General features: G+C 40.5%; 1 protein-coding gene across 2 annotated transcripts in view; it reads right to left on the bottom strand.

Moving 5' to 3' along the window:
- Positions 1 to 1495: 1495 nt before the first annotated feature.
- Positions 1496 to 10867, bottom strand: part of LOC130276668 (polyadenylate-binding protein 2) — a 61314-nt gene continuing 51942 nt past the window's right edge. For both annotated transcript variants that reach the window (XM_056526361.1, XM_056526345.1), the window contains 5 exons: positions 9839 to 9906; positions 9537 to 9643; positions 6219 to 6306; positions 2332 to 2480; positions 1496 to 2229 (listed from right to left, as the gene is read on the bottom strand). In XM_056526361.1, the coding sequence (XP_056382336.1) occupies positions 2190 to 2229; positions 2332 to 2480; positions 6219 to 6306; positions 9537 to 9643; positions 9839 to 9906 (452 nt within the window). In that variant the 3' untranslated portion in view covers positions 1496 to 2189. The remainder of the gene's footprint in view (positions 2230 to 2331; positions 2481 to 6218; positions 6307 to 9536; positions 9644 to 9838; positions 9907 to 10867) is intronic.

Below are 10867 nucleotides of genomic sequence, written 5' to 3'. Positions count from 1 at the left end.
GTCACACATGATCAATTCACGACCACTGCATAAAAATTGATTTTGACAGCCATAAACAACGAGAAAATAGTCTACTTGAAAAGGTACATAAATTTAGACCAAAAACATAGTCCACATCAGTGTTTCCCAACCAGGGTGCCCCCCAGCTGTTGCAAAACTACAACTCCCAGCATGCCCGGACAGCCGTTGGCTGTCCGGGCATGCTGGGAGTAGTAGTTTTGCAACAGCTGGAGTCACCCTAGTTTGGAAACACTGGTCTACATACAACAAAGGAAAAAAAGTCACCAAAATCTACCAGTCGCCATCACAAGTTTGATGGTGCCCAAAACATAGCATCTGTGCAGTTTCAGTTATTATTGTAACTCCGTGTTATCAGGGCAGTCCACCGAGCCCCCTCACTGACCGACTATATACAAACAGGGAGAGTTCTGTCAAGCACAGCCAGGGATTGCCCCATTCCAAACCAATATTTACTCCAAAATGGCGATCATATAACTAAGATAAGACAGTCAGTGACTATTCCCTTAAAGGGGTACTCCGGTGGCAAATTTTTTTTTTACCCCTTAAGGACGCAGGGTTTTTCAGGTTTTGCATTTTCATTTCTTCCTCCTTACCTTTTAAAAATCATAACCCTTTCAATTTTCCACCTAAAAATCCACATCATGGCTTACTTTTTGCGCCGTGATCTGAAGTTTTTATCGGTACCATTTTTGTTTTGAGCCGACTTTTTGATCACTTTTTAATGGTATAAAAAGTGACCAAATATACGCTTTTTTGAAAGTTGGGATTTTTTTGCGCCTACGCCATTGACTGTGCGGTTTAATTAACGATATATTTTTATAGTTCGGACATTTACGCACGCGGCGATACCACATATGTTTATTTTTATTTACACTTTTATGGGAAAAGGGGGTGATTCAAACTTATTAGGGAAGGGGTTAAATGATCTTTATTAACACTTTTTTTTTTTACTTTTTTTGCATTACATACACTGATCTTACACACAGATCACTGGCGTGGATCTCAGGCATGGAGCAGTCATTCGCTGATCGGACAATGAGGCAGGTAAGGGCCCTCCCGGTGTCCTGCAAGCTGTTCGGGACACCGCGATTCTTTCACTTTCGCTTCAGACGCGGCGTTCAGCTTTGATCGCCGCTTCTGAAGGGTTAATACAGGGCATCACCATGATCGGTGATGTCCTGTATTAGCCATGGGTCGGGGCCATTGATGGCCGCCGGGACCAATCCGATATGACTGCGTGACCCCGCGGCATATCGCGGGAGTCGGAGGAGGACATGAATATATGTCCTTCGCCGTTAAGGGGTTAAATCAACTAGTGGAAGAAAGTTAAACAGATTTGTAAATTACTTCTATTTAAAAATCTTAATCCTTCCAGTACTTAGCTGCTGTATGCTCCACTTGAAGTTCTTTTTGAATTTCTAAATAAAACCACAGACTTGCAAGTTCACATCTTGCACCCTGCTCACATATCAGTCAACACAATATCCATTTTTCCATCTTTTTTTATTTTTCTCCTTTTCCCTGCCTGCCACTAAATATATAAAAAAAAAAAATCTTAAAAAAGACAAAAAAACAACAAAAGAAAAACAAAAAATTAAAATAAAAAATCATTCTAAAACACAAAAGATGCCCAGCTTGTTTCTTCAACAGTCTGCAGGAATCTGAGCTAGAATAAAACTAAAGAAAAGGCTGTTGTGAGGGGGCAGCTGAGTCTCTCCGGGAAACAAGCTTCTCCCATAGAAAGAAACCTGCAAAGATAAAAACACGCAAAAAAAAGAAAAGAAAACAGCAGGATGTTTAGCAGACATCACCCTCCCTCCCCATATCTAACCATACACTGGGAACCATTCAATGTGTACATTTGGTATAACCCATTACCTCCCCAAACATGGAACAATCAAGCCTCTGTGTAACCCAGGGACAAGTCACACACTTAACACACTGAGAATAAGGACTAATCCCCTATATTCCCCAAGATACATTAAGCTTCAGGAACCTGGCCTACCAAACTCATCTTAGACAGTGAAGCCTGTACATGGGGCAAGGGAGCAAATGAGAAAAAGGATGGCCCAAAGGGGACCTCATGTTATTCTCTTAAACTGCATTCCAGTCTTCTTTTTTTCATTTTTTTGTGTTTTTGCCTTTCAGGTCTTCCTAAAGATATATTTTTAGTAAGGAGAATACCATGACGTCACTCGAGCCCGTCCCCTGAAAAAGATAAGCCTTGTGTAAGCAAGAAAAATCTGAATAAAAATACTCCCCAAAACCAACTGACAGTAGATCCGCCATTACTTTAGCCCTTCCCCAGACCTGTACACGCGTCCTCTGGGCCTTGCTGTGTAGCCGCTGTAGAATCTGGAACGGGAACTATAAGAAGATGCTCTAGCTCGGTATCTTGCCCGTGGATAGCCTCTGTCTGTTGTACTTATGCCAGGTCTGTTAGTCCGTTTGGGAACCACCTGTAGAAACAGAACAAGTATGCATTCAAGTTTAATCCCTTAAGTACCATTCCTTCCATCCACAGACCCATTGTCTTGTTTTTTGCACAATTATAAGTGTGGATAGGGAATGAAGAAGTATTCGTGATACAATATAAATATTTCAGGGATGTGGAAATCCTATCGCCCGACACCCGGGACATGTCATGCCGGGCAGGTGAATTTTTCATTGAATTAGCCCTGTATTGGCCAAGCAGGGCCAGATCAGACAGCAAGTCTGCACCTCACACCAGCACTCAAGAGCCCGCTCCATACTCTGCGCCCCCCGGCTGATTTCAGTAGCCGGGGGCTGCCACTAATAGCCACGGCCAGCTATTCACCATTTAGATCAACTTTGAAAGCAGTGTCTAAAGGGATCTTTTAACCATCCCTGGTGGTCTAGTGGGGTGGATTGTTTTTGGGGGGCTTTTCGCATTTAGGAAGCCCCTATGGTGCCAGAACAGCAAAAAGCACCCACATGGCATACTATTTTGGAAACTACACCCCTCAAGGAACGTGACAAGGGGTCCAATGAGTCTTAACAACCCATAGGTGATTGGCAAACTTATGTTAAAGTGGGACGTATAATGAAAAATAAATTTTCACTGAAATGCAGATGTTACCCCAAATTCTCATTTTCACAAGGGGTAAAAGTTAATTTAATGCTACATTTGTAACCCCATTTCTCTAGAGTAAGGAAATATCTCATATGTGGATGTAAAGTGCTCTGTGGGTGCAGTAGAGGGCTCAGAAGGGAAGGAGCGACAATGGGATTTTGGAGAGCAAATACTGATGAAATGGCTTTTGGGGGGCATGTCTCATTTAGAAAGTCCCCTTGGTGCCAGAAAAAATAAAAAATAAAAACACACATGGTACACTATTTGGAAGACTACTCCCCTCAAGGAACGTGACAAGGGGTACAGTGAGCCTTAACATCGCACAGGTATTTGACAAATGTTCACTGAAGCTGGACGTGAAAATGAAAAATTTCATTTTTTTGAACAAAAATGCTTGCGTTACCCCAAATTTTTCATTTTTACAAGGGGTAATAGGAGAAATAGGAGAAAAAGCCCCTAAAATTTGTAACACTGAGTATGGAAATACCCCATATGTGGAAGTAAAGTGCTCTGCGGGCAAACTACAAAGCTCAGAAGAGAAGGAGTCATTGGGCTTTTGGAGAGAGAATTTGGTTGGAATAGAAGTTGGGGCCATGTGAGTTTACAAAGCCCCCTGTGGTGCCAGAACAGTGGACCCCCCCCCCCAAATGTGACCCCATTTTGGAAACTACACCCCTCACAGAATGTAATAAGCGGTGCCCCCCCCCCGACTGGCGTTTGATAGATCTTTGGAACAGTGGGCTGTGCAAATGAAAAATTTTATTTTTCACTTTCACAGTCCACTGTTCAAAAAAATCTGTCAGACACCTGTGGGGCGTAAATGCTCACTGTAATCCTTATTACATTACATGAGGGGTGTAGTTCCCAAAATGCTCCTCTTCTGAGCACTGTAGTGCACCCGCAGAGCACTTTTCATCCACATATGGGGTATTTCCATACTCAGGAGAAAAGCCCACAAAATTTGTAACCCCATCTCTTCTATTACCCCTTTGAAAATTAAAACTTTGGGGTAACACCAGCATTTTAGTGGAAAAAAAAAATTTCACTTTTCATTTTCATGTCCAACTTTAACGAACATTTGTCAAACACCTGTGGGGTGTTCAGGCTCACTATACCCCTTGTTACGTTCCGCAACGGGTGTAGTTTCCAAGATAGGGTCACACGTGGGTGGGTTTTATTGCGTTAATGTCAGAACCGCTGTAAAATCAGCCACCCCTGTGCAAATCACCAATTTAGGTGTCAAGTGTACATGGCGCTCTCACTCCTGAGCCTTGTGCGCCCACAGAGCATTTTACGTCCACATATAGGATATTTCCGTACTCAGGAGTAATTAAGTTTCAAATTTTGGGGGTCTTTTTTCCTTTTACCTCTTATGAAAACGAGAAGTATGGGACAACACCAGCATGTTAGTGTAAAAAATAAATTTTTACACTAACATGCTGGTGTAGACACCAACTTTACATTTTCATAAGGGGTAAAAGGAGAAAAAGCCCCCCCAAAATTTGTTGCACTATTTCTCCAGAGTCCGGAAATACCCCATATGTGGCCCTAAACTATTGCCTTGAAATACAACAGTGCCATGCGCATTTAAGGCCTGAATTTGGGACATGCATAGGGACGGACCCGGATGCTAACCTTCCACTATTGCAAAACTAATTCCCAGCATGCACTGACAGACCGTGCATGCTGGGAACTGTAGTTATGCAACAGCTGGGGGCACACTGGTTGGGAAACACTAGTTAGGTAACAGACTACCACAGCGTTTCCGTACCAGTGTACCTCCAGCTGTTGCAAAGCTACAACTCCCAGTATGCATTGTCTCAGTGCATGCTGGGAGTTGTTTTGCAACAGCTGGAGGCACACACGTTTGGAACACTGAGTTAAGAAACAGTGTTTCCCAACCAGTTCGCCTTGCGTTGTTGCAAAACTACAACTCCCAGCATGCCCGGACAGCCAAAGGACATGCTGGGAGTTGTAGTTTGGCAATATCTACAGGGCTACAGTTTAGAGACCACTATACAGAGACAGAGACCCCTTGTGGCCATTTTATATAGCTTTTCAGGAAATTAATATGGAAATGGAAAAAAGTAGTTTCTAACAACGCTTTAAAGGGTTAAGCAAGAGGCCAATGACTAACATGAGCCTAGCATTTTATATAGCTGCACAGACATCCTAAAGGACATTGCTTCAAGGACAGACCTTGAAAGATAAGTAGTTCATTCAATAAGTCGTCAATATTTGGGCAAGCTGCTGTAGAGTGTTCAAGCAAGACAGCACCAAACAGAGCTTGGGGGTTTGTGGATGAATTTATTTTAATTTATATAAACCCTTTTAAGTCATACATTTATGCATTTAAATATGTTCAAAATTGCCCATTGATACCATCCCGGGGTACATGTGACACTGGACACCCACTGCTTTTTATTCTATTTTTTTATGGGGGGGGGGGAATATGGTTAAAAATGGTTTATTACATTTACATTAATAAAAAAAAGTAATTTTAGAGATTTATTTTCTATACTATTCACCATGCAGGTTAAATAATATCACCATTTTATAACCCAAGTTGTTCTAGAAGCAGTGATACTAAATATGTATGTGTATTTGTTTTCTTAAATCATTTATAAAAATTAGGGGAATGAGGATTGAGTATTTATCTGTTTATTTTGACTTTTATTGTCCCACTTGGGGACTTGACTGTACACAACCTTGTTCTGCAGTGTATTATGCTATTCAGAGCTATTCTAATAGGCATCCTTATCGGACTGTCTGACCGGCTTCTGTACAAGGCTCGAGAAGGCCAGTAAAATGATGATTGACATTACAGAGCATTAGTTACAATAAAAAAATGTTGTCCAGACCTGCTGCAATAGCAAGTAAAGCTGTCTGAAGTGCACATACTTAAAAGGGTTGTTCAGGGAACTACACTGCACTTCTTCCCTACCCTCCTGTGGATAAGGGATAAAGGTAGGTCCCCAGACAATCCCTTTAAGGAGATTTCTAATTTGCGAGATCTCTAAGTTGGTACCAGGATTTCTTTAGAAACAGATGCAAACAAACTTGAATATATGAAGCTATGTTAATGAAATTGGAATCTGCTTACTTTTATCTGTCGCCCTCTGAACAAGGACTCATCTAATGCCATGGATGTTCGGACTGATTCTTTATCTGAAAATTCAATGTAGGCAAACCTGCAGAAACAGAAGACTCCTAATGATCCAAAAATAATTGCATTTAGGTGCAGTACATTCTATACAGGAATCAATCCTAAACATCAGCAACTAAAGAATCAGAAACAAAAGACGTTTCTCGAGCCAACAGTAGGGAGAAGTTTAGTCCTTTATATTCCCCTTCTGCATTTAATAACAATGTGTGATGAGCCTTCAGGTGTATGGCCATTGCTGCCCCATGCTCTGCTGTCAGAGAGAGCTAACTAAGGCTGGCTTCCCATCACCAATGTTTACATGGTTAATACAACAACAAAACACAGCTTCTGGCGTTTCCCTCCATGTGCTAAGGATTAAACACAGCCGTTGTGTGAAGGCGTATCCAGAAAAACATCCCACCGAGTAGCCTCGTAGAGAAAACGAGCACGCCAGGTATAGGAAAAAGAAAAATGGAATTTATTCCATGTGCAAAAAATTGTTCAGATCAACCACAACATTAAAATCCGATGCTTTTCGACAGGTGCTCAAGCACCTTGATAAAGAACTGTCCAAACGTGTCTGATTTTAACGTTGTGGTTCCTCTAAACTATTTCATGGACATGGAAGGAAAGTTTATTTATATTTTTCCTATACCTGGAGTGCTGGAATTTCACTACAAGGCTACTCTGTGGGATGAGTCTTTCTAGTTAATACGATACCTAAAAATCCCGTTGACTATCGAAAAATCATGTTTAACCCCCTAAAACCCTCAGGGTTTTCATTTTTTGCACTTTCGTTTTTGCCTCCTCACCTTACAAAAATTTTAATGCTTTTCATTTTCCACCTACAGACTCATATGAGGTTATTTTTTTGAATCACCAATTCTACTTTGTAATGACATCAGTCATTTCACTACAAAATCTAGGACAAAGCCAAAAAACATTGTGGGGCCATTTTGTAACTTTTGGGGACTTTTCTACGCAGTGCACTCTTTGGTATAAAATTAAATCTTTATTCGGTAGGTCCATACGGTTAAAGGATACCCAAATCACATAGGTTTTATTTTGTTTAACACATATATATATATATATATATATATATATATATATATATATATATATATAAATGTAACTTTTTGTACGAAAATTTTTATGTTTAAAAATATCTAGTGATGCCTTTAACTTTTTCCATATACGGGATGTGTGAACGCTATTTTTTACGTATACGCCATTGACAGTGCAGTTTAATGAATATTTACGCACGCCGCAATACCACATGGTTAGCTGACCGGGACACCGCAATGGTCCTGATCAGCTCTGCTGAGCAGCAGAGAAATTTTTTATATTTTAGATGCGCAATAAACTTTGATCACTGCGTCTAAAGGGTTAATGCCGGGCATCACTGCAATCGGTGATGTCCAGCATAAGCCACAGGCCCCGGGACTCAGGGCGTACCTGTACATCCTGAGTCCCAATCCCGCGATAACAAGGGTTCACACAGTGATTCCACGTCATATCAGGTAGGTCCCAGCGTCTAATGGTAGCTGGGACCCAGGGCTAATAGCGGTGACACGCTATTAACCCTTTAGAGGTGGCGGTCAAAGTTGATAATGTGATTTAACCCCTTCCCTAATAAAAGTTCAAATCACCCCCATTTAAAATAAAACCTGTGGTATCGCCATGTGCGTAAGTGTCCGAACTATAAAAATATAAATGTTAAACAGCATGGTCAATGGTGTACGCAAAAAATTTCAAAAGTCCAAAACAGCGTATTTTTGGTAATTTTTTTTACACCATAAAAAAAATTCATAAAAAGCGATCAAAATGACCAAACAAAAACAAAAAAATAGTACCAATAAAAACATCAGATCATAGCACAAATAAATGAGCCATCATATATCCCTGTACAGAAAGTTAATAAAAAAGTTATAGGGGTCAGAAGATGACGATTTTAAATTTATACATTTTCCTGCAGGGAGTTATGATTTTTTCCAGAAGACAAAATCAAACCTATATAAGTAGGGGATCATTTTAATCGTATGGACATACAGAAGATAAGGTGTAGTTTTTAGTGAAAAATGCACTGCGTAGAAACGGAAGCCCCCAAGTTACAAGATAAAGTTTTTTCTTCAATATCGTTGCACAATGATTTTTTTTTTCCATTTCGACGCATATTTTTGGGTAAAAAATAAGCCATCATTTGGGTTTGTAGGTGCAAAATTGAAAGGGTTATGATTTTTAAAATGGGAGGAAGAAAAAACGAAAGTGCAAAAACAGGAAAACCTTGAGAGTTCCCCAAGGTGTTGGAAATTTAAATAAAAATTGATGCAGGTTTTAACTCTATCAGATTTCCATAACAACTTATGTAAATCACATCAAATCATATTACGTAACGATCAGTTTAATCGCACAAGATTTTTATTTTAACATGCACAGTAACTTTGAAATAGTCCAGTAAGATCTAGAAAGTTCAAGACTGATTTTTTTATTGTCATCCTATTTTACTTTTTGCATCTGAGTTGATCAGATTTTACACCAATTTCACGATCATATTATTGGATGTAAAAATAGTTATGTGAAGCCAGCCTAAATCAGCTGAAAGGAAAACAAACTAAAGCTTAAAGGGGTACTCCCGTGGAAATTTTTTTTTTTTTTTTTAAATCAACTGGTGCCAGAAAGTTACAGATTTGCAAATCACTTCTATAAAAAAATCTTAATCCTTCCAGTACTTTTTAGGGGCTGTATACTAAAGAGAAATCCAAAAAGAAATGCATTTCCTGTGATGTCCTGACCACAGTGCTCTCTGCTGACCTCTGCTGTCCATTTTAGGAACTGGAGAAAATCCCCATAGCAAACTATGCTATGCTTCTCTGGCCAGTTCCTAAAATGGACAGCATAGGTCAGCAGAGAGCACTGTGGTCAGGACATCACAGGAAATGCATTTCTTTTTGGATTTCTCTTTGGTATACAGCCCCTAAAAAGTACTGGAAGGATTAAGATTTTTTTAATAGAAGTGATTTACAAATCTGTTTAACTTTCTGACACCAGTTGATTTATATAAAAAAAAAAAAAAAAAAAAAGTTTTCCACTGGAGTACCCCTTTAAGTATAACAGAGGGTTTTAGTTTTCACCAGTTAAGAACTGAACCTAACAGTCATGGTGACAGGCTTACAGCCAACCAGGGCGATTCATACCCAGACATGCCGTCTATGACCCCCACCACATAACATGCAGCCTGGTAAATTAAAACTAATGAACAGGGATCTAAACACTTACCCTTTAGGGTGACCAGTGAATTTGTCACAAAGAATGGTCACCCTGTTCACAGAGCCACAGCCATGGAAGTGTGCTTCTAGTTCTTCAGCTGTTGCCCCATAATCAACCTGCAGAAATATGGAAAATGGGTAGATTATCAAAAACTTTTTTTGTGTAAAAAACATTCATCACAGCCAAGGACAAAATAAACGGCCTCATGTATCACAATGGTCTCAGACACACAGTACTGTTAGAGACCAGGGGGGAGTTTTACAAAACATTAGTTACGGTGCAGACACTTCAGCATTATGTTAAATACTTACATTCCCTACATATATTGACCGAGCATCAGCTTCCATCTTCTCTTCTATGGACATAATTACAGGACCAGCTGTAATAGAAAAAACATTGATATGAAGCATGAACTGTCATACCTTCTATAGTTAGGGGGAATGTGTCACCTAGATGTGTTTCCTAAATAGAGCCAGTTCCATCACAGATGGGGGAAAAAAAATGGCATCACTGTCCCCGTGTTCACTGACTTTATATGTGTTTGCTGTTTTTTTGCAGGAGTTAAAGGAACAAGAATTGACCCGCAGAATTTTTCTCCCCATCAATTCCAGTCATTTGAATGGAATCTGTTAAATGGCACTCCACAAGCCCTAAATCTTTCTATTTTCTGAATCTAAATTTTTTCACTTAAATTATATAATTATAACTTAATTATATTATATGGTCAAAGAAATTTAACAGCATTAGGCCCCTTTCACACTGCCATTGCTCCCCATCAAGGATGGACCTTAAAGTGTTTTTTGTGTGTGACTTTAAAGGATATAAAGGGGATAACTTTCAGATCGCAGGGGGTTCGACCGCTGGGGCCCCGACAGCCCGCAGGAAGGGGGCGTGTTAACCACCGCACGAAGAGGCGGCTGACATGCCCCCTCAATACAATTCGCCAATCTCCAACTCTGCCATAGCAATGTATTGAGGGGGCGTGCCAGCCACTGCTTCGTGCGGTGGTCAACATGCGCTATCTGGCCAGCGAGCCGGGGCCCCACACAGTTTGCAGGGGGCACCAGGGGTCGGACCCTTCACGATCTGAAACTTATCCCCTATCCTTAGCAAAGGGAAGACGTTTTTGCACCACTGGACTACCCCTTTAACGGCCATTCTGGTGACTGGAAACAACGGGTCCCGACTGCTCCCATTTACTATTATGGGGGCCGACAGGCAGAGTTTTTTTTTTACGGGAATAGCAGTATTTTTTATCCCGATATTCTCCCCGGCTCCCCCGACTCAAACTGCTGTGCTCTAACAGCAGTGTGAAAGAAGCCTTAGTGATTCTTTACAGC

This window comes from Hyla sarda, chromosome 1, assembly GCF_029499605.1.
Source record: "Hyla sarda isolate aHylSar1 chromosome 1, aHylSar1.hap1, whole genome shotgun sequence".
NCBI lineage: Eukaryota > Metazoa > Chordata > Amphibia > Anura > Hylidae > Hyla > Hyla sarda.
The sequence above is the reverse complement of the archived record's forward strand: the minus strand, read 5'-3'. Positions and strand labels throughout refer to the sequence as shown.